Raw genomic sequence first — 23,277 nt, 5'->3', positions numbered from 1 at the left:
TTCCATATTTCAAATTTAGTGGTGGATGGTTCTGTAAATATGAGGCAAATATTTTTGAATATCAATGAAGTGCTTGTGTCAGAAGTAGGAAGAAAGCTCATATCTTTGTTCTTTAGAGATTAATTCCTAGATCTTGAAAAGCTGGAAAAAAAAAAAATATGGCATTTCATGCAGAAAGATGCATTACATGGTCTAAATAGGAGTTATTTCCCATTCTTTTGTACCTTATGCTCCTTGTGCTCAGTTGAACTCTCATTTAGTCACTCTCAAGGTACAAAGAGTGAGGTCTGTTGCTGATCAACATTACTTGTCCAAAATCCCCACATGACAGAGCAGCTGATCCTACTGCATAACATTACACATCACATTTAATATATGATATTGATTCGTGACAGGGCAGGGAGTGGTCCCTCATTCTGGTTTGGGAATATCAGTCCATGTATTGGGAGATTACTTTTTTCAAAATGTTAATGAGTTGGGTCACCGTCTGAGGATCTTAAATAGTAATTTCAACAACTGATTTTCCTTAAGTAAATATTTTACTTAAATCTGGTTTCAGAGTGTCTCACAGGCTCATCAGTCTCTCAGTGGAAATCTTTGCTGCCTGGATTTCCATGGGCCATATGGAGAGGTGTTCACCAGGAATCAGGACCCCAGCTCAGTGCTTTAAGCCTTCATGTATTTCAGTGGGAGACAGGCTTTTAACTTTCCTAAACATCTCAATTTGTCCTTTGGGGTTTTGGTCCTAAGTATTTTTCAGTGCCCAGGCCTGTAATCATATTCAGACAGTGTAATTCCACCTGTGTCCCTTCCCCTGGAAATTCATAGTTCCCTATCTCACAGTTCACTTTGGTTCTGTGCATTGAGCCTTGGAGACCTTCAACAAGTCTCTTACTTGGGTGCATTTGGGGTTGGATACAGGCCATACACACACAGCCTTAATCCTTGTGTTTCTTTTTTCAAAAGAAATTGAAATTTATTTTTCTAAGAATTTAGAGTAGTGGAATTTTCCTTGATAAGCCCTGAGGTCACAGTAGCAAGGATTGGTCCTGACCTGTGTGTGCTCCCTGTGACCAAGGAACTGAGAAGCAAAAGTGGGATGGAGGCACCAGAAGGCTCAGAGGGGTTTTGTGAGTGTGCCTCACCACTCCTGATGCCATGCAGGGCAGTGCAGGGGGAACCTGCCAGGGACAACAGCAGATGTTGGAAACCGAAACACGAATGCCAGAAATGTGAGTGTGCTTCTGGTTATTTAAATAAGGACAAATTAAGAAGGAAGAATAAAGAGAAAAGGCATTTGTCTGGAGTGCTGCAATGCCTGGAGACTTCTGCCATGATCAGAGTGGCATTGTGCTGTGCAGGCTGTGAAGGATTAGCAAATGATGGAGCCAGGGGACTCACACACCAAATCTGTAAATCAGTCAAATATGAGTGTCTGCCTTTCACAGCTGATGCTGAGAAACAGCAAAAGATGAAGCAACTTGTCCAAGGATTGATGTCAGGTTTGTTCAGAGCTCTGTGCACCTCTGGAAGCAGTGCCAGGCCTTGGCTCAGGGTTAAGGACCTGACAGTTTTAACCTTTGGAATGACAGCAGCCAAGGGGGCAATACAACAATGGGATCCCAGATTGTAAATGACCACTTGCAAATGGCCTCTGACTGCAAAAAAACCACAAGTTTCAGTGCTTCAGACTGGCTTATGTTCGGATTGGAAGTCCCTTATTTCTGTCGAGGAGGCTGCAGGAGCAACCACCACTCATGTACAGAGCTGTGGATCAGCCACTGGCACTGTCATGGGAGCTGGAAGCTTTGCAGTGGATCAAAGGCATGGAATAACAGTACACATCCATTCAGTCTTCCCTCATGTTGTGCTACAGGGTTATTTCTTGTTTGCAGCTCAGGACACACCGAAGGTCTTTCCTCAGAACCATCACCAGCTCAAGCAGGCAAAGCTGGGTGCTTTGCTCACCTCCTCTGCTTCATCCACAGGGTCCATATGTCATTCCTGAGATTAAACCACTTGGAGCCCATGAGCAGTTTGCCAATTATTTTCAAGGCAATGAGGATTTTATCCTTTGTTCACCCTGTGCCGGCTGGGCTGACGATGTTCAATTAGAAACTGCTCTTTGTTCTAGCGCAGTCAGGAGGATTCTTGCCAATGATTTGAATGAGCATTGGATAAAGCTTATGGCTAAATCCAGTCCTTATGCAAAAATCCATGGATTCTACTGAATTGCTTTTCTCCCAGTGAAATTAATGGGAGCTGTATGAGAACATCTAAGGGAAGATTTAGTTCCTGTTTGTAACAATATGTTACCCCCTGATACTGGGCCTGTTTTGAAATGTTTATTGCTAAATCCATGTATTTTTGGTTATATCTCATTAAGAACATAATGCAGCCTTGGAAAGTACATTCTGAAAGGGTATTACAACCGGATTGGGATTACTGTTTGTGAGAGACTTTTAACTAGGGGGAAATTTCAAATTCAATTTACTGTAATGTCAAACCACAATTAATATATAGGCAATGATAACAGGAACATGCAGAAGTACACATTGATAGCACTACATCAACAAATAAACTTTTGGAGCTAGTAATTAGGTACACAAGATTATTATATGTTTAATTGACTAAAGCGACAATTTGGAATTACATCTAGTCACATTTAATTGGATTTGGAACCTCTAGAGGAAAGGAAAGAGAAGAGGAAAGAGAGAGCAGTGTAGAAAGGCAGCCATAAAAGCAAACTGATTTTCTAAAGTCTGTTAAGACTCTGCATTAATATCCTTTGCACAATACGTTTTTAATATCCTTCAGCCTAGAAAGAGCAATGCAATGATTGTCACAGACAGTGGAAGTACTAAAGCATACTCAATTAGGTTATTACTTTTAGTTTGGGGTGGGTTTTAAACTATAGTTTAATCAAAGGTGAACTATGTCTGAATTTGCTATAGACAAGTGGTATTCCAACACTGCCAAGATACAGAGTATTGCACACGTTCATGCTGTCCTAGAAAGAATGTACTTAAATGCAAGATTTTTCATCCCCAAATACTTTAAAGGGAAAAAAAAGAAAAGCCAGGCTAAGATATCGTATAGTATCCATTAAATATTTCCTTAGAGCAAAATACTGAAAAGTTATTAAAATAAAATGTCACTTTTTGGCAGATAGTTTAAAAAATTTACCAATGTTTGTCTTAAGGCTGGACAAAGACTGAGAGTTATGCGTAATCTTTTAGTAAAAAACTCATGTTGCACTCTTCTAACATCACCTGCATTAAATATTGCTATATGCATCCTCCCCTCCCTGTACACTCATTTATTCTGCTTTTGTCACGAGGAGGGCCATGATTGCTGACTATACATTCATCATGACGGGAGGCACCGTGTGTGCAACACCCGACCCCATCCATCTGTATTGGCAGCTAGAAATTGATAGCCCAATGAGGAAGGAGGTGCTTATCTCACTATTAAGATCAAAATGAAGGATTGCTGCTTAAAAGACTGCCGACAAAGATAGCTCTTGGGCATATCAATCAACAGGACGCGATACAGTACCGCCGTATTTATAATGAAGTAGATTTTCTTGGACTAATTTTAAGGGCAAAATTCAAGGTTGTTAACCCTTGACTCATACTTCAATTTTATGGAGTGCCATAAAATTTCATTCTGGATACTGTATAGCCCCCTAAGCTATTTTTTGTGAAGTCTTCCTACCTTAGTGACGCTTTCCTCTTGCAATTTGCATGGTACTAATCCTCTGACACCTTTCCAAACTCCTCAACTGGAAGGGGAGCAAAAAAATGGCTGTAACAAATGGTCTCAGAGGAACCTGCAGTGCTCTGTGAAGGATGAGTAGGCAAGACCCCACTCTACCAAGATTACTGATGTGAGGAGTAGACCATTGACTTTAATGCGACTCGTGCCTTGAGTGATACTTACTTAAGATGGCTGTTCAGCCCCATCAGCACAAATTCAAGATGACGGGTACTTCCTTCTACTTGAGTTTCTACTCCTTCCTGAGGAGCAAATTTTGTGGTAATATCCTTTATTTGGACAGGCTCATTTCTACAGGAGTTTGGCACTGCCAGTGAAGACCCAGCCTTCATCCCCAGAGGGAGTGCAGCATTTGGGCCTCAGGTGGTGGGAAACCCTCCTGCCTCCCAAAATGGACCTGGTCCTCGAGCTCTCTTTTTCCATACAAAGAATTTAAGGATTGTAGGAACAGCATATGTCCGAGGCAACAAAATTTCAGGGTTTGATTCTGATCCCATTTATTTTGGCTTATTCTGTGAGAACACCAGTTACATCTGGACTTCACGTGAAGTGGTGCAAAATATGTCTGACATAAGCCAGAGTAATAAAGATCAGAATGTGATTTTTTAAATCTTCCCTCACATGGCAAATTCTTCCTTTTTCAAACTATTATTAGTTGCATTCTTATTGGTAAAAATGGAATAAATCTGAGTCCCAGGAGCTGCTGGAATTCAGTACTGCTGTGAGTGCAAAGTGCATCTCATTCAGAGAATTACCCACTGGGCTAGTGTTTGCAGTGCCTCTGAACTTTCGTATGTACTTTCTAGCACAGAATTTCTTCTGTACAGAACAGTTTGATTTTTTTTCCCCACTGGGTCACACTCATTTAAAATCTTGAGTTCACAAACACATTTTGTAAAGGGGTCATTTCTTCAAATGGAATGTCTTTTTTTTTGTCTCTTTACACTGGTATACATTGACTTCCCTTCTTGGTGTCATGGATATGAAACTTCAAAGAATAACCCTTTAAAGGAGAAGCTGTCATAGCTGTCCTCTCCCCCAGGGTTTCAGGCCATCCTGCTATGCAACAGGGCTGGAAAAGTGGTGTGAAGAACAAGATTCACCCCAGTGCCTCCATGCAGAGTCTAAACCAGAAGCTGTGGTTGGGCTAAGGTGGGAATGAACCAGAAGTGAAGGGGGAACTGGAGTGCTTCCAGCCATTACCATCACCTGCTAAATAGCAAGAGCCAAAGGGCAGTGGTAGGACTCTGGCTCATCAATACTTTACTCCAGAGATCACAGCTCATTTCTCTTCCTGGCAGAAGCTCCTGTGTGGCCTGGCCAGACCCCTGTGGTACCAAGAGGCACCACCTTGGTGTTCGTGCCCGACTCCCACTCCTTGCCTTTCTCCCAAGTCGCTGTCATCTCCGACTGCAGAAGCTTTGAAATGTCAGCAGAGATCAAACCATTTGTTTGATCCCCTGCTGCACTCGATTTTCACCAGGAGACAGAGATTGCTCTGAGATTTTGTGCCTTTTGTGTGTGTGCCTGAGCGTGGGCTACGCCGGGGATTCAGCGGCACCGAGATGCTGACACACGCAGGAGAGGCAGCTGGGTGCCCAGTGCTGCTCCCACTCACCAAACAGCTCCTGAGGATACATCCCCAGCACCAGCAGCAACCTTTCCCCTCCCAGTGCATTGAGTTCTGTGCACTCAGCACCAGGGCTGACTTCAATGTCATCAGAGCACACAGCAGCAATTATCAGGATGATGCAGCATGTGACACCACACTGCGACTTTCCACCACAGAGAGACTGAGCAGAGGTAGCATAATCTTTTTTTTTTTTTTTTATTAATATTCTCTCTATTTCATGGTGCAAATGCTGAAAATAACTTGTCACAACTATACATGCTCATGTGCCTTTGTAACCAAAGCAACAGCTATTGATGCACAAGCTTCGTGCTACTCCTCTGCCCCAGCACTGGCTCACAACCATGAGCAACATTTTCCAAGGAAAAGGGAATAGATGGGGGACAGGATTGTTTTTTCCTTCTGTGAAGAAAGATTTGTAGATTAAATACATCACTCTTTGCTTTGATCAGTGGCTCAGGTATAAAACCTGACATGGCATTGACTACTTTTATTTCTTCATATGATGATTCTAACTGCTGGAAAAGTTTTCTACTTCTGTCATGGCTTCAAAATATTGTGCAGACCATTTGAATCCTTCAGTTGACATCTTTACTGCAAAAAATTCAAGCCCTTAATTCTCAACTGCAAAGCTCTTTAATATTTATCCTACTTCTAAATCACTGTGTTTTCTCTCCTGATCTATTCCTTGTGCTCAGAGCAGTCTTTATCTTGTATCTCCTCTGGTTTTCTTCTCCTGATATGGGGTTTATCCTTTCCTTTGAACTTCTCCTATCCCTGACATCAACTGCCAGAAGTCCTCTTTCTTTAAACCATTCTTAAAACATTCAAATTCCTCCCTTCATTATCAACTTTTACATATTTCTTCTTCTTTGGCACAACCCATTCCATGTGATCGTGTAGCTCCTCTTAGGCACACTGCAAGGTTTGTTCTGCTAAATTTTTAAGGCCACATGGACTCATATTAATGAATTACCAGACTTTCTGCATAAAAACACCGCAGAACTGTACCCCTGCTTTCCTGCATTGGTGCCACAAAAGGAAAGCAGAGACTGGTTTTGAGAAAGTTACCCAATGCCCATTTAAACAGTTTAGGAACACAATATTTACCATTAACCATCTAATAGATGATTTGTTACAGGTTTTTACCCTGTGTTGCCCCAATTTATCAACTGGGACCTTACTCATTCAATCCAAACTTCCATCAATTTATAATATGCATTAATTTCTGAAAGCTTAAAAATCCTTCAGCACATCTTACCTTCTCCCTGTATATATACCTATGGATCATGACCAAGGCAACTTTAAATATTCTTTCTGATTAGCTTTTTGATTAGCTTTCTTTGATTGTTCCCTTTAAAGTAAATCATCTATTTCTGGATCTTCTGTACAGTGATACATAATACCTAATGCCCTGTGTTGGGTTTGAATATTTATGCCCAAGTTCCATTCTACTCTGAGACAAAGGTATAATGCCAATGAGTGGTGGAAAAGTAATTTGCAATGGATAATATTATTCAGTAAGTTGGGCCTTTTTCTCTGTTCAAATATTTTATTCTGTGGATTGAAAAATATACTTTCCAAGTTGACATATCATCAAATGAATGGGTTTCTTTTCATAACCCACTCGAGATATGCACTGGATGATTTGTGTATTGTCTGTTAGATTAAAAATGGATTAATTAAATAGAGTTCACTGCAATAAATAATAATGAAGAAACTAAATGTATTATAGTAAATATCTTCAGAGTGGTAGCAGCAAGACAAAGTTTAAACTTACTTATTACTATAGTCATGTAAGCTCCCCAGCATTTCTTGTCTGCAATGCAATTTCTCAGCAGGTAACAACAAAACAAACAGTAGGCTTGTGATATTTTATCCCACAGAAAGAATCCCTCTCCAAACTGTCCAGTTTTACTCACACCTTGGCAAACAATTCCACTGGTTAAAAACTGTGCAATATAAGCTGGACATTTCATTCTGTGAATGAAAATATACCACACCCATACATTCTGAGAATGTCAAAAAAGCCCAGTGTTGTCAAACAGGGTTGAAATCTTGAAAGTCGCGGCCTGACCAACATCTGGCACTCCTATTTTAGTGTAAATTGTTACCTCATTTATAAATATCTCAGTCTTAACTCATTTGCACATTACAAATCTAATTATTTTCATTATTCCATTGCAAAAACCATGTGGCCTATTTTATGCTAAAAGCTGAGCTCTAGCATCCACTGCGCACTTAGATCCAAAGTCAATCCCACCCAGCCAAAGTCCTACACTAAAAGCCATTGCACCAGCCAGGCATATGTTTCAGAAACTAACAGAACCCCAGGAAAGCATTTCAAAGCTTGTGTGTTCCTATCTGCAGGCTTCCATAGCCATCTGTACTCAAAAAACTTAATTCCAGGATGTAGCCAACAAGTATTTGCTGCAGCTCAAATGGAGGCCTTTAATTTGCATTGGAGTAAACTGGGCTTTTAGCTTTAATTCCTGTTCAACCCCAGTGTTCTGGGCAAGACTGCAGCCACCACAGAGCTGCTCTTAGCACGCAGAAAATGCAACTTGAGTATTTCTGTCAGCTAAGCTCAGCGCCACAGAGAAAGCTTCCAGCAGCACGTGGAGGTCTGGGTTCCTTCAGACCTTTGCTTTGCACTCTGGTCACTGCTGTGAACACCAGGTGCTTCCACCCCAAAAGCCTGGGCTGCAGGCACAGGGCAGCACACACTTCACCCAAAAAATGCAAATAAAACCCAGCCCTGCGAGGCTGTCAGCTCCTGTAGAGCTCAGCCTCATCTCACAGCTTCAGGGTGAAAATCCCAGGCAAGGAAGTTAAGAGGGAAAAGCTCTCAGTAGCCAAAGCCTCCTGTGCAGTCCCAGCTGGTGCCAGCCCTGTCAGCAGTGCTGTGTGCTCACACTTGACCCGTGCCCTGCTATGGAGCAGGAGGTTTCCAGGCTGGCAGCAGCAGGGATGGTTTGCAATCCTCCTAATGGAATGACTGATAGGAGCTGACAGGCAGCCTTCCTGGGCAGCCTGGCCATCATATCACTGAGAAAACGTATTTCTCATTAATTCTTGAAGCTATTTTAGCAGCTCATGCAGTGCCACACTTCACGCAGGAAAGTCCTTTCTTTAATCAAATCAGGGGGGAAATCTGTGTAAGGTCAATGGCTCCTGGGTGCACTGGCAGAAGTTGATATCTGGTGTGCCCAGGTCTGTATTGTCCCAGGGGTCTGTGAAGCTTGTTGCTGCTTTAAGAATTCAGTTTAAACCTTCTCATGCCAGAAAAGAGATAACATTTCCCTTGTAGCTCCTCACAAACACCAACAGGTAATCCTCCCTCCTCTGTATCCATAGTCATATTGAAGGCCAACCCTTGTTTTGGAACACTGAGCTTTTAATTTCCTGATGGAAAATTGGGACATAATTATATTCCTTATCACGGTCATTAGAACAAAAATATTTTGTCCCTTAAGCAGGAAGATCAGTTTGTTCTTAAGACATCTCACTGGTGTCCAGATTATTTCAGTGCAGCTTCTGACCAGTTTGTGGATTTCCCATATCCCATTTCCCATGTCCCATTGCATCATGACTGAAGCAACTTGTTAAAATTAAAATTAATAACATTCTGTCAGGACAGAATGGGCCCCTTCCCCTGTGTGCCATTTCAGGGATTCAGACCAGTCTGCCTTTGGAACACACTTTTTGTAAGACATAACTCTCAGCTGCAGAAAATCAGCATCATTCTGCTGGTAGTAAAAATATGGAGTAATTGAAAACTGGATTGAGAAGGCAAATAAAATAACAGAGTTTCTATCATATTGATACTGATTTGGGAGCTTTTCACTGCTGCTGTTACTGCTGATATTTCCATTTCAGAAACAATTCTACATGCACAAAACCAAGGAATTGAACCGTTTTCTTGCATCCTTTCTTCTTTAATAATATCTACTTCCACATATTTTCTCCCTACTTCTATTTTTCTGGTACTAAATCATTAATGATACAATAAATACTGCTTGAATCATAATGCTAAGAGAAGATATTAGTTTAAATGTCACAACTATTAAAGCAGATGGATTAATTGTCTCTGATTTGAGAGATAGATTTATTTAGCACTAGCTGAATGAAATAGGCAACACATACCTTGCTGCAGTTGCTAGCTGTTGAAATCCCAATATTAAACAAATTATCAACCCAATTAGGGTTGTAACTGTGTAACAGGGACCTATAAATCATGTCTTAAGGATTCTCAACAGGAACAACCTGGTCAGCAAAACTCTAGACCATTTAAAAAACCCACAGGGCAGCTCAAAAGTAATGTTCATATTTCAAAAGCAGAATTTTTCCATTAATTCTGGTTTTTACTGGTTGCGAAGCAGAGCTTTAAGATTTACAAAGGAAAGCTGAAAAGCCAGTGCAAAACCCCACCCATTTTGTGCTGTTCTCAGGCCCTCATTGTTCCCCTGAATTGCAAAAGTCCTTAAGAAGTTGCACATCCATTATCCTCTTCCCTTTCTTTGTATACCTGCCCCTTTCTTTGGGAAACGGAGCTGCAGGCAGGAATGTGTGCTGCTCCTGGGATCATTACTGGTGATGTGGCTCTGCCTGCACACCTGCTCTTGAAGAACTGCAGAGCACACCACGCAAAAATAGACAGAGTCACTTTTCAGAAACATCTCTATATACAGTCAACTCGGCTTCTACTAAATTAACAGCCATTCAGGCACATGAAGTAGTTTGCTATTGCAACGACTCAGGCATGATTTTCCACTGACCCTCTGAGCAGCGCTGTCCATTTGACAGGCTAACCACATCAGTCACCATCTCAGGCTGTCTGATTCATCTCTTCACATTTAAGTTCCCAAAAGACATTGAGCTCCGTGCTGGGAAGCACTGACATCTCCTTCAGTTAGTTTCTGTATTCTAGCTTCCTTTTCTTCTTTTCTCTCTCTTTTTCTCCTCCTCAGGCTAAAAGCCCTGAAAACCCCTTACAGCAAATATCCCATCTTTCTCCCAGGAGTATTCTCTTGCCAGGCTCACTCCCTGTCTCTCAAGCACTTGCCTGAACCTCCTGATGGATGCAGCATCCAGATGTTGGCCAGGGGACGCTGACTACATCTCCCTAAATCACTCAGTGGTGCTCAACCTTTGGCTCTGCCTGTCTGAGTTCAGATATCTGAGCCCAGGCTGCCAAAGCTGCTCAGCTGAGCACAGTTTATAATTTATTTTTTTTCCACAAAAACAACACGCTGTTTAACCTGTGACCTCCCTAGCACGAGCCCTGCAGAGCTGTCCCAACACCTGCTGAGGACTTGGAATGGCAAAAGGCTTCTCCCAGCACTGGAGGGGAGCCCAGAGCAGCCACAAGGAATCGTCTCACTGGAATTGGGGTATTCCTCACTACAAAAATATCTTTTAAAAGGGGACATTGCTAACAAAACTGGTTAAAAACTCTGGTTTTGGACACTGGCTTCATGTAGAGGATAATTGGCCTGTTCACAGACACCACAGGCAAGGATTTTCCAGAGCAGCCTCCACCCTTCCCATACGCTGAGCATTCCAGGATTTTTCTTTAATGACTCATGATCTCTTTGAAAGGATATAAAACATGGATTTCCTTTCTTCCCAAACATAAAGAGATCCTTTATTAGAGTATCAAGCAGGCCTTGAAGCCTTAGGTAACGCATCTGCAGCACCTCTGCCTTTGGGAAGACACGGATCTGCTCCACAAATCCTCTTTCAAAACATGCTGCATCCAAACTAACTCACAGAGACTTAAATACCTTAATAACTTAAAACCCCAAATAAGCTGATATTTGATGTGACCTACATTAATGGGGAGGCATTACAAGGCAGATAAGCAGAAGGTTCTCATCTATTGTGCAATACATGATTTATTCATACCACAAACATATTGAGAAAGGGATGTGCTCTGGCATTCTGTCTGCTTATTTTTTTCCCCACAGAAAAAAATATAAAATAAAAGTTCTGTAAGAGGATCACGCTGGTGAGAAGATATTCATATCACAACAGCCACAGACTTAGTGGCAAGACTGCCAGAGACTTTTTTATGGTTGGAAAGATATAGAGAAAAGCACATAGGTTGCACTGCAGTGCACCCATAATTCTAACTACCAGCCTAGGAGTGGAAGCAGTTCATAGAAGAGGCTAATGGCTTTAGCCTGTCTGATACCATTGCATTAATAAAAATCATCAATAAAAGCATCAGTTCCTGCTGTACTGTAAATGAGACAGGGACTGAGTGTGCACTGCAGCTGCAAGATAAGGCACTAGAAAGATATCTAAATTTTTGGCTAATTCTAGATGTCAAGATAATTGGATTTTCCAAATTAAACCTTTCTGTAGTTAAAGAGGATTAAGGTTAGGAACTGTGGCAGGGAAAGCCACTCTCACTGTTATGAAGAATTTTTCACTACAGTGCCATTTTTCTTCTATGCCTGCTCTAATGCAAAATGGCAAGAGCTTCATAAAAATATTGAAGCAGTTCCATCATTTGCCATCAGAAGCTGGCATAGGGAAGGTTCCTTTCTTTTGCATCTACCTATTCATTTTATGAGTTCTTAACTGAATTTTAGTGAGTGTTGAATCACAGAATTATAGACTGGTTTGGGTTGGAAAGGACCTTAAATCCAATCTCGTTCCACTCCCTTCCACTATCCCAGGCAGCTCCAAGCCCTGTCCAACCTTGCCTTGGACAATTCCAGAGATGGGGCAGCCACAGCTTCTCTGGGCACCCTGTGCCAGGACCTCACCACCCTCACAGGGAAGAAAACCTTGGATATTGCATAGCCAAGAGGCTCAGAGAAGAGTATGAGACAATTCTGGGTCAAATATGGGTTTTAAAACTCGATCAAAACCAAAGTTTGTTGTTTAAGAATGTCTTCTTGCTTTTTATTTTTCACTATAGCAAAGTACATGCCTCAAACCTGTAACTGAGGCATCCCTCAAGCTTGTGCTTCGTGAAGGAATTAATTGGTATTTTAAAGAAGTGCTGACAATATAAATACCCCTTGAGACACTTTGTCTCCATATGGTTTCTCTGCAGAATTTCTCTGATTCCCCACACTTCCAAAACAGGGATATAAACCTCCTGACACAGCAGAGCATGAGTCAGTCCCATAACTACAAAAAGAAATCTTCCACATCACCAGGTTACTCTGCAGAGTCTTTTAAAGCAAGTTTTTGCATCTTTGCTGGAGAAATAGATTCTGTCCAGTGCTGAAGTTAACCACATTCAGTGGCCTCGTGTCAGTCACAGCCTTTACATCCATTATTGCACCTTGCTAGAGGAGCTCTTTCTTATATTTTAAGATCACCTCAAGGACTTCATATTTTCTAACTTTTCTGGAATTAAGGGCTGTAGTGTAGCTCCACGTGATGAGACTTGCTGCAGAGCTCAGTTGCAAGATATTAAAAAAAAAAAATCATCTTTCTTTATCATTTTGTCAGCTTAGCAGCTCCCCCACACTCACAAGAGCCTCACACTCCTTCCACTCTGAGGCCAGAAAAGCAACATCCTCCTTCTTGCACCTGACAGGACACTGTAGAAAGGCCTGTTCTGATGCAAGGACATCAAAACACGTGCAAATGGGGAAAAAACAGCTGCCCAACCCTCTCTGCAAGGAATTCCTGAAGTCCACTGAGCCCTTCCAATCCTCTCCTCGGTGTTTCTGTATCTTGAGTGACATGTGCACAGCACAACAAATGTTCTGGAGGCATCTCTGCTTCCTGGACACGCTGCCAGATATTCATCCACAGTGACAGATTTCAGTACGTAAAGGCGTGAGCAGAAAAATCCTCTGGGATTTCCTCATATAAAGTTTTCTCCTCCAAAGTTTTTATGGGCTGAAGTTTTATGTCTTTAAAGACTTTACCCCATAAAAATCCAAGAAGATAATAAAACAAATAGTGTCTATGTCCAGAGTCAGTAGCCTGGGGAGAAAATGCTCTTGGGTAATAATAAGAATACCTTCAGTAACAGTATTGACCAGAAATGATTAATCTGTTCTTTTCCTCATTGGCTGACATTTCACCATAATTGCCCTCAGAACTTCTCACTGTTTGCTGTGCAGAGTAGCCACAGGTACCAGGCAATGCAGAGATCCCAAAGTGTGACTTTGAAGTGATCTTGAGGATGCTAAACCCAAAAGTGAACTTTGCAGACTGCAGAGTTTGCCTGGTCCAGCCACTCGCTTTTTCACCTCGCTCCCTCACTCCACCTATTTTAAACCTGAAATGTGTGGATACACCCAAACCCACACTCACATGCTCACATCAATCCGGATTAGAAAAGGGCTGCCAACCTACAGAGAATAAGCAGAATACCCCACATCTCACACAAAATCAGGCTGACCTAATTCAATGTCTATATTTACACGTGAAATTCAGAAAAACTTGGAAAAGTTTTTGTTAAAACGTGTCTTAGAAAGTTAGATTGGTGGCACTGTTTGCTACATGATCCTCTAAAGGCCCTGAACAACAAGATAATTAAAGCCACAGAAATAAGAAAACCTAAAATCACTTTCCTGTAAATCAGTGCAGACTGGTAAGTTCACCACGGGAAGGAATGGGCACAGATCCCCTCGTGTGTCCCCCCAAGCTCTTGGCAAGAGGACACACTTGTTATTTTCTGGTCTGATACCTCCAGATCTGTGGCATTAACCATGGATAACATGGTTCTGCCCATGGAAAGCTGGATCTTCTCCTCACCTGGGTGGAGTGTTATTATTGCCACGGGTGGCCATGATACTATTACACACATCAAAGCTTGTTAATGCTCCAGGGCTAAACTGGCCACTCCAGACTGCTTCCATTCCAATACATGCAGGATAATGTGCTGGCTAAATATAGAAATCCAAAATATAAACAAATCCCCAGTGACACCCTCGAGATCCAGGCAGAGCAATCAGTGTAAGAGCACTCAGGGTGCACGTGTGGCAGCCTAACCTAAAATCTACTCAAACCAACTGTAACAGTACTTCTGCACGCCCCGTATCAATCAACAGGATGGAAATAAACTGGCATAAAACCCTATCAGAGTCCTGTTGTCTAAAGCCATTAGAGAGAAGGACATGGATACTTAACTAATTGGCACTCTCAGCCTCCCATCCTGGGATGGTGGGAGCAGCCATCAGCTGAAGGGATGACTCACAGGGCCACACTGCGCCATGGATCATTCACTCAGGTCAGGGATAGACTGGAGAACAACCAGGAGGGCTTGTCAGGAACACACAGAGCTGGTCCCACAGTGACACCCCCTGTGAATCACCTCAGGGGTCCTGGGAGACTCACACCCCCCGCTGAAATGCAGATATCCTTTCCTCCCATGCCTTTCTGGCCATCCCTGTTAACTGTGTTAGTGCTGAGATATGGGAATAGGAATAACAGCTCTTTACCAGGAAAATTAAAAATATAAATGTAATAGTACAGACAAGAAAACAAACCCCTGCCAGAGTCAGAGCATGCCCTGTCACCCTGTGTGTCAGGGTGGTGGCACAGTCCCATCCCATGGGGGCTCAGCCCTCCTGCAGTGCCAGCTGTGGTTCTGCTGGAGCAGGGATCCTGCACAAGGCTGGAGTTTTCCTCTGGAGCTCCAGGGCTGCTGGAGATGGGCCTGCTCTTCCTCTGGGAATGCAGGGCAGGAGAAAGCTGCTCCTCTGGGAATGCAGTGGGCAAAGGCTGCTGTGCTGTTCCAGGCTCAGATTGTATCCAGGTAGGAATGCTTGGCTCCTCCCCTGGGCGGAGCATCTCCCCACAGGATGATGGAATTTGATCAGCCCTGCAGGGACATTCAGTGGCCATGGACAGGAGAGATCTCCTGGAGGGAGGATTGGCTGTGGGAGAGACAAAGAAAAAACTGCCCCATGAACAGAGGAGAACTGCCCAGCTCTGACAGATGGAATAGAATACACACCCCCATTTCCATCCTAAGACAGGAGGAGACGCAGCCAAGGCAGAGCTGAACGTGGTCTGAACCAAACCCCAGCCCAGGAGGAGCTGCAGCTCAGCCTCCCTGGCTCTGGTGGATAAAGATGCCAAGCAAGGCAGTTCCCAGGCTGGCAGCTCCTCCTGGCAGCTCCAGCTCCACTGGGGTCCACCAAGTGTGAAATCCACCTCTCTGCACCAGGCCAGCACAATGCATCATGTGAGTCATTTCTAGGGGATGAAAAGGTTCATAAGCTTCGTGTTGCCCTCTGCACAGGAGTGAATTTTGCTCTTAATGCAAACGGTGCTTAAATGCAATATTTTAAGACTAATATTCCGTATAGGCACAGTGTCTGATTCGTGCCAACCCAAGGGGTAATATGAATGCTTAGTGTTTTTTAACCAGCTCCCAAGGACTGAATAAAACCATCAGATGAAAGCTGTGACCTTCAAAGAGCATGGAATCACTCTTTCTTTTCATCTAGGAGATAATTTAGCTAATACTTTTCTCCTCATTGAAGACAGAGGCTCGCCGCACTGAAAACTGTTTACAAATGTTCTTTCCCCATTAAATTGATTTTCTGAGTATAGATAGGCAGTGTTTTCTGGAACTAATTTAAATTCCTCTCTAATTAATATTCAGGACCAAAATATGTTATCTTTGCATGACTGTGCAATTATTAAAAGGAAAATATCAGAGAATGTAGGGGATTTTTTGGTGGTTTTTTTAACTAGCCATTACCCAACAAGAAATGTATCATTTCTTTGCCTTTTTTAGGCTGCAGAAGTATCTTTTTCAGTTATGTACACACCATTTGTGAAAGGAGACAAGGCTGACAAAATAAAGGAGGCAAATAAAAACTTTGCTAAAGAGCACCCTGATTACATGCAGCTCATATTCACAGGTAACAGCAGATGTCTTGAGCACTGTGTACTCTTTGTTTGTGATTGTGTCTTAAAAGGACGCTTAGAGAGTCTGAAGCTTGAGCTTCAGGCATTTCTGCACTTCTGGGGGGAAAACTGTCATCTGAGATTTACTCTGTGATTGTCCATGATTTTGGTAATCAAATTCTGAGGGCAAAGTACGGACTTCACACTGCAAGTCCCCATAAATACATTTTTTACCCATGAAGTGCCACATTCGTGTGACTGAATTTCATTATTGCAACCAATCTCTTGTTCAAAGGCAGCTTTGCAGAGTGCTGTGGTGGCCAGGAGACCCAAGCTCACTCCCAGCTCCATGGATTTCCGTGGCCACTGATGGTCACCCCTGCAGCAGGGCCTTCACCTTTCCCTTCCCTTCACCTTTCTCTTCCCTTCACCTTTCCCTTCTGAGAGCACTGCTGGCCTGACCACCACCTTTGGGAGCACCTCAGCTGCAGGGATGGGAACAGAGAGCCAGGCTTCCTTTATCCTGTTGAAGACAAGCAGGATCCAGAGTGAGCAAGGGCTTTAGCTTGTCACCTCCTGGCAGAGTGAGCTCCAACAGCCTCTCCTGGGGGAAAGAGATGCCCAAATTCTGGTGACCGTGGCCTTTCTTCAAGAGGAATGGGCATGACATTTTGGCAGGGGGATAAAAGACATTTCTTCTTGTCATTAACATGCTGACCTGGAACATAGCTGTCCCTGATAAGGCTTGGCTCTGAGTTGGTGATTGAGAAACCTGAAGGGAAAAGTACATTTTCCACGTCAGATTGTGGAGAGCCTCTACCTTTGCCAGACAAACTGAGTGTAGCTGACTGCCACCTCCATCACAATCATCCAAAAGGCTGAGGGGCTGCCCACCTCCTGCAAACCCCAGTCAGATGGCCCTAACCCTGCCCAGCTTCCAAAAGGAGACAGCCTGATTCTTTGGAGAAAATAGTAAAATAAAATCTCCTTCTAAAACACAAATAGTAATTAGGAAACCTAGTGTTCACCATAAAACTGTGCAAACTTGTTTTGTTCATTCTTGTTTAACTTTAGAAAACCAGTAGAAATCTAGATCATGTTTTGCAACTTGCAGACCAGCCATGTGCTGGATTTCTGGCAGGAGCTTTGGGCTTGTTCAAAGAGAGAAAATGAGGATTTATCTATCATGAAAGTTGTAAAATCCCTGTCTTCCATTTACTTGCTGATGGGACTGTGGAGAATTTCCTGGGACAAAAGTACTGGCATTAAAAGGAGCATAAAATAAAACTCCCTCAATTTACAGCAAGGGTGAGACTTTCAAGAGCACATAAGCAGCAAAAGTGTGCAAGTGTTGCACTGAAACTCAGTTTGTGTTCATAAATCACTGAATGATTCTGAAAGTGTCACCAGTCACTTCCTTACTCCTCCTTTTCCAATAACAAAAAGGAAGAAGGTAAAAAAAGGGGGGATAAAAGATTCCAGTCTATAGAGGTTTAGTCAATTCTAAAGCAGACAGACTAGAGCCAGTTCTGCTTTCAAATATATTTTTTTACAAAAATCTATCAGTTAAAAGAATTACTTCAATTTTATTTTTTTCGGAGCACAGGTTCTGAATTTTCTGGGATTTAAATGGTACCAAAGGCAAAGAAAAAAACATATGTAAACATATCAGGGCTGTCCTGAGAGCCCTCTCAGGCAGAGCAGATACAGCTCCTTTTCCTTCACTTGATGCTGAGGTAACTCAGAACAGTTTTAGGTGAAGTCAGCCAAGTCTGTAATGTTTACTCAACTTATCTATTCAGATCTAATAAAAATCTAAAATCTAAAATCATAGTGCCCACCAAAAAAAAAAAACCATCACAAGCCACAAGTTTAATTCTTTGTCAGCGTGGTACCACTGAGCACTCAAACTGCAGGTCTGAATCTCTCATAGGTGAAATTAAAAATAGGAGAAAATCCTATTCTATCAGTGGGTGTGAAATACCAGGCATCTCACGAACATGTTATTTTAAATACCCTTCCTATTCTGCAACAAATATCTGTCCAATTTTAGTCTAAGTTCTGCTAGAGTGTAAGGTCTGAATTGGTTTCAAAGTTTTCCTATTGCCAAGGAAAAGGAGCAGATACACATCGAAATCCAAGTGTACAATGCAGTTTGTCACGAAATTGGGAATCCATCAGCAGCAGAATATGCTGCAAGGGAAATATCAGGTCCACTTGCTTTGATTTATGTCAGGGTAAGTCTGGAGAGCGCTGAGTGGGGTTCTCCATTTGTCACTGTGACCACACAGCCTGGCATCTTAAAAGCAGAGCTCCCTGCAAAAAGAGCACTCCTTTGTGAGAAGTGACACTGACATTCAATCTGGGTTTATTTTCTGCAGGGGAAAGGAAGGGAGGGTAGAGCTGGTCCAGCTCCCTACACAAAGGTGCTTTGTGCAAGTGCTCTGAGCATCTGTCCTTGCTGGGGTCGGTGACACACAGGGGTGACAGCAGCACTCACGCTCTGGACACAGCTGACACGTGCCAGCTGGGCAGATCCCACAGGACGTGCAGGAAACCTGGGATTGTGCTGGTGGTGCTGATGGCAAAAGCACAAATCTGTAGGAAATGAAACCTCACAAAGTCAGGGAACAACAAAACAGCTCCTTCTGCAGCTAAAAGATCCGGATGATGTGTTCTGAAGGGTTGAGTTCTTAATGCTTTGGATGATCAGCACTGAAAAGTGCATTGATGGGAAGAACATGTTTTATCTTATGCATCAGCAAAACTTAAGCTGTTGATGCAAAAGGTTGCACAGTCTGGATTTTCAAAACTCTGTTAGAGCTGGGTGGGTTGGTTTGGTCTCTTTAGTTCTGGCAAGATTTCTGGAACCCATTTCAGTCCCTTCTTTTTTTCCCCCAAAACCAAGTAGCTTCTCTTACAGCTGAAATGTGACACTGGAAATTATCTTCATTTTGCTATTCCAGATCCTCATGGAATTCACACATGGCCAGACAGGGTTGAGTCTCTGCCTGCCTGCCCAGCAGTACTCACTGACTGTGGGTTTCAGAAACAAAAAAACTTGGAAAGGTCTGTAACTAGAAAACTGCCAATATTTTCAGGTGCACCAACTTGCTTAGAGGCTGGGATAGCTCAAGGATGATCTCCACAATCCTTGCTGGATGAGGAGGGTTGGGGAGTTTCTCAAGGCCCTTTTCTCTTTGGCCAGAGAAGTCTCCCCATCCTCCTCACTCCTCCAGTTCATCCTCATCCTGACCTTCCTCTACAGAAAATGAATGTGAAAAAACACACAGTCTATGGTATTTTTATTTCATTTCCTAGACCAGAAGGCACCTTTCAGTCCTACCATGGAAGAAGAAACAAAACAATCTGGGGACAGAACTGGGGAAAAACATTGTCATGGATTTTATAAGAAGCACCACTGTAAAAACTTCTTTTTGGTGTGTGATGTGTGGTGGCAGAATCCTCTGTGTAGGAATGATGTTGTGCTTTTAGGCAGGTACTTCATGCTGCGCATATGCTCCTCCCATGTCCAGAAACACCCCATGAACTGCACCAGGAGCTGAGATCAAATGGGGTTTAGATACTTTTTTCAAGTAATCCTAATTATTTAACAGTACCCAGTTTATTTTAAGTCATTTAACATGCAATTTTGTCAAATTTTTATGGTCTAATGTATCATATCCCTTGTCCGCATAACCACCGAAACTACCCATTATATTTAATATTGATAGTATACTACACATTCCACCAGGATCTCCATCAAGAGTTAATAATTGATCCTTGAAGCATTGCTGATGATTTAGATCCTGATCCCTGTGTGGGGAAGTATGTGAAATAACCTTCAAATCTGCTACAGCCACATTCAATGTATATTAGTTAATTCCACTCCATACTTGCTGCAATAATGTACACAGCTTTTTAGCAGCATGGCTGTTGATTAGCACAAAAGGTCAAAAATCAAATTTGCATGTAGACTAGACTGTTTTAATGCAATTCTTAAATTATTCTCCTGAAAATATGAGGAAGAAGCCTCTCCTCCTCCCCAGATTGTGAATGCTAATGTTAATGCTTTTTCCCCAGCAATAACCGGGTTGGAGTTTTCTGAGCTCAGGGAATCGGAGCCATTTTCTCGTCAGGAGTGTCTTAGCAAATCACAGGATTTATATTCTTAGATAGGAGGTTGACAAAAACTGCTACTTAGCAACCCCTAGCAAGGAAGAAACATTAGCTGGATATTTGAGGAAGCTCCATCTCCTTTAGCTCCGGAGAGCAGCTGCTGGAACGACGCTAAGTGCCTGAACTCACAGGGTTGGTGGGAGGTGAAGGTGCTCAGTGCTTTCCCAAAATGGGAGCTCACAAAGTGCCTGCATGGCTGGGAGGCAGGAGAAGGGTCAGACATCCCCAAGGAAACACAGCTGCTTCTCTCCAGTTCTCTCCTGGAGCCTTGTGCTGTTGGCTTTGGGTGACCAAAAGCCCGGGTTATTGATGTGTGGGCTGGTAGAAGTGGCATCTTTGGGAAGGTGAAATATCTGTTACTGCTGTGGGCACTGCACTTCAGTGCACTTCAGGAAGCTACAAGTGCAAACAGACAGTGGGTTGGGTGCTGGCTGCAGAATAAACCCCTGGCCTTTCTAAAAGCCCCGGTAAAACTGCAATTTGAAAAGAATAATTGAGTCCACAATTCTCCCTTTGGGTATGACACAGAGCTTTTAGAGGTAAGGTTCTGTCACACTTGTACGTCTCTAAAGTGTACCAGGAAGAGAAGAAACTTTGAAATAGGGTATCTTTTTGTATTTTGCAAAATTATCCTACTCTGTAAATGAATTTGGAGGAACAGGACCACGTGGCTCAAGCAGAGCCAAAGAGCAAAAGACAAAGGGAATTACACAGACACAGAACCAGAGCAGCTCTGCTGCTGAGGATAGCATCTCTATGATGCTGAAAGACTTGGCCAATTTTGATTCTTTAAAACTATTCCAAAATTTTCTTTAAGCTAGAAATGTGACTCCATCTTACTTCTGGCACATGCAAACTAAATTTAAAACTTCTGCAAGACAAACTTCAGCTACGGACCTAAGCTTTACAACTTACTTTAAGATAAAAGAATATCTTTGGTTTTTTTAATAGAACCAACATTCCTTTCTGTCATCTTTTTCATTTGAAGATGCAAATGTACAATCCAAATTCTTGTCCTGATCAGATATTTTTTTAACAAAAACATTTCAGGACTAAAGAAGGTCTTACTAAGCCATGGCAGCACTTAATATTCAAGGCAATTCTGCCACCTCAGTTGTGCAGCCACACACCCTATAGTTAATTATGTGCTTTATACACACACCCCAGTGTTGGTATGATGTGAAGTTAGAGGTTTAAAAAGCAGTGAATTTTCTCTTCCCTCACCCTTTTCTCATAAAGAACAGCCAGTTCCATTTAAATCAAGGGGACATTTGGGTATTGTGAAGCAATTTGAGAAAGAATGTCACAGTCTGCCCCTCATCTGCAGCTGGTGGGCAAATGCCATAAACCTCATCTACCCAGAAATACCCTGGCACAAGGGTTATTTTATTTGCCTTAAAAGATGTCTGCTGGTCAGACCTGCAGCTACTCAAACCCCAGCCAAGACTGCCAGCACTGACAAGCAGTTATTCTATTAAGTGATTTCACTGGGGTAATTTCCACTGCTTTATACACACCAAGTTTGCCTTTCTCTTGCTGTAGTCCCATGCTGATGGCACATGATGCTACTTAAGAGGAGAAAGAGTGGCCAGAGGGGTTTATTAGACTCCCCATACTATAAAGGTGAGCAAAACCTACCACATGATTCACAGCATGATGCCTGCATTTACAGAACTCACTCTTTTTTTTTGTTGTCTATTTTTTAAGTGGAGGGAAAGTATTTGCTACAGACAGGTTTCAGCACACACACTTCCTGAAGGATACCAGGGGCATTAAAGAAACATTATGATGGGTTTTTCCTGCTTGTTATTGCAATGCACTGCAGAGCTGCTCGCAAGGCATAACTTCATTCAGATTTTTGAGCTGAAAAACAGTTGAAAAGTCTTCACAATAGGCAAGTACTAATGGGGGGCATTCCAGACTTTTGCAAAGTGGTGCTCTTTAAGCTGATACTCAAACATGCCCTGAGTGTTGGGTATGACACATCCTGCTTTAAATCCAGGCTGACCAAACTTTGCTTTCCTTTTAATTTTTTTCTTTTTTAGCACTCAGCAATTTAACTTTATTTATAAATAGAAGTGGCAGAAGGGATGACTCCTTTCCTGCATACAGAGAAAAGGAAAAGGTGGGGGTATCACGCCGAAGTTCTCAATAGATGAAAGGACACATGATTCACTCCTCTCACATGCTCTGCAGCTCCTTTCTGCAAGGAAAGCTTTGTTCTGGCTGTTAGTGCTGGGCGTTTAGCAGGAGCCAAGGTAAGCTCCATCCAGCAGAGGCTGATCTGCTTTGTGTGGGTGCTTTTTCATCCCAAGGTCAGAGGGAGGATGTCACAGGGATGATCCTCGGGCAGCAGGACCTCATTCTCTCCTTTCTTCCCAGAGAAGAAGATCTTCAAAGATGCCTCCAGGAATAAACACCTTTATTGGTTTTAGCTTAAAAGGAATTTGTGCAGCAAAAAGTTTTCTAGGGAATGCTCCCTCTTGCGAGGCTGCCCATTATGAATTAAGTCCTCAACAGAAAATCCATCAATTGCTTATTTTTACTTTATTTTAAATTCTCCTTGAAATACTAGTCAGTAGGGGTGAGATATATCCAGAAAGTAACAGCATCATCATTTACCTGTTTCTTATCTGAATATGTTACTGAATTCTGTTATTGAAGTCTGTATTCTAACCAGAATACAACTCTTGCTCTGTGTACTGCATTTTGGGCTCCTTTGCTACCCAATTCCTCTTTTCCACTGAGTCTCCATTTAAGTGTGCTGCTTGCTTGACCTTCACTGTGGCTATCTGGGCTGGTTTCGCTTTCATCTGATTGCCAGGTCACTTTATTATGTTTTTCACTGCAGC

At 42.5% G+C, this 23,277-nt stretch overlaps 1 protein-coding gene across 1 annotated transcript in view; it reads left to right on the top strand.

Annotated features, from left to right (window-relative positions):
* The window catches only part of SPATA16 (spermatogenesis associated 16), a 138,241-nt gene that overhangs the window by 107,417 nt on the left and 7,547 nt on the right, over nucleotides 1-23,277 (top strand). Inside the window, 4 exon segments of the mRNA XM_041406076.1 lie at nucleotides 16,134-16,260; nucleotides 19,213-19,347; nucleotides 19,568-19,629; nucleotides 19,631-19,669. Of these exon segments, the coding sequence (XP_041262010.1) occupies nucleotides 16,134-16,260; nucleotides 19,213-19,347; nucleotides 19,568-19,629; nucleotides 19,631-19,669 (363 nt within the window).

This window comes from Onychostruthus taczanowskii, unplaced genomic scaffold (genome assembly GCF_017590055.1).
Source record: "Onychostruthus taczanowskii isolate IOZ18803 unplaced genomic scaffold, ASM1759005v1 scaffold24, whole genome shotgun sequence".
Lineage (NCBI taxonomy): Eukaryota > Metazoa > Chordata > Aves > Passeriformes > Passeridae > Onychostruthus > Onychostruthus taczanowskii.
This window is presented reverse-complemented; position numbering and strand designations above follow the sequence as displayed.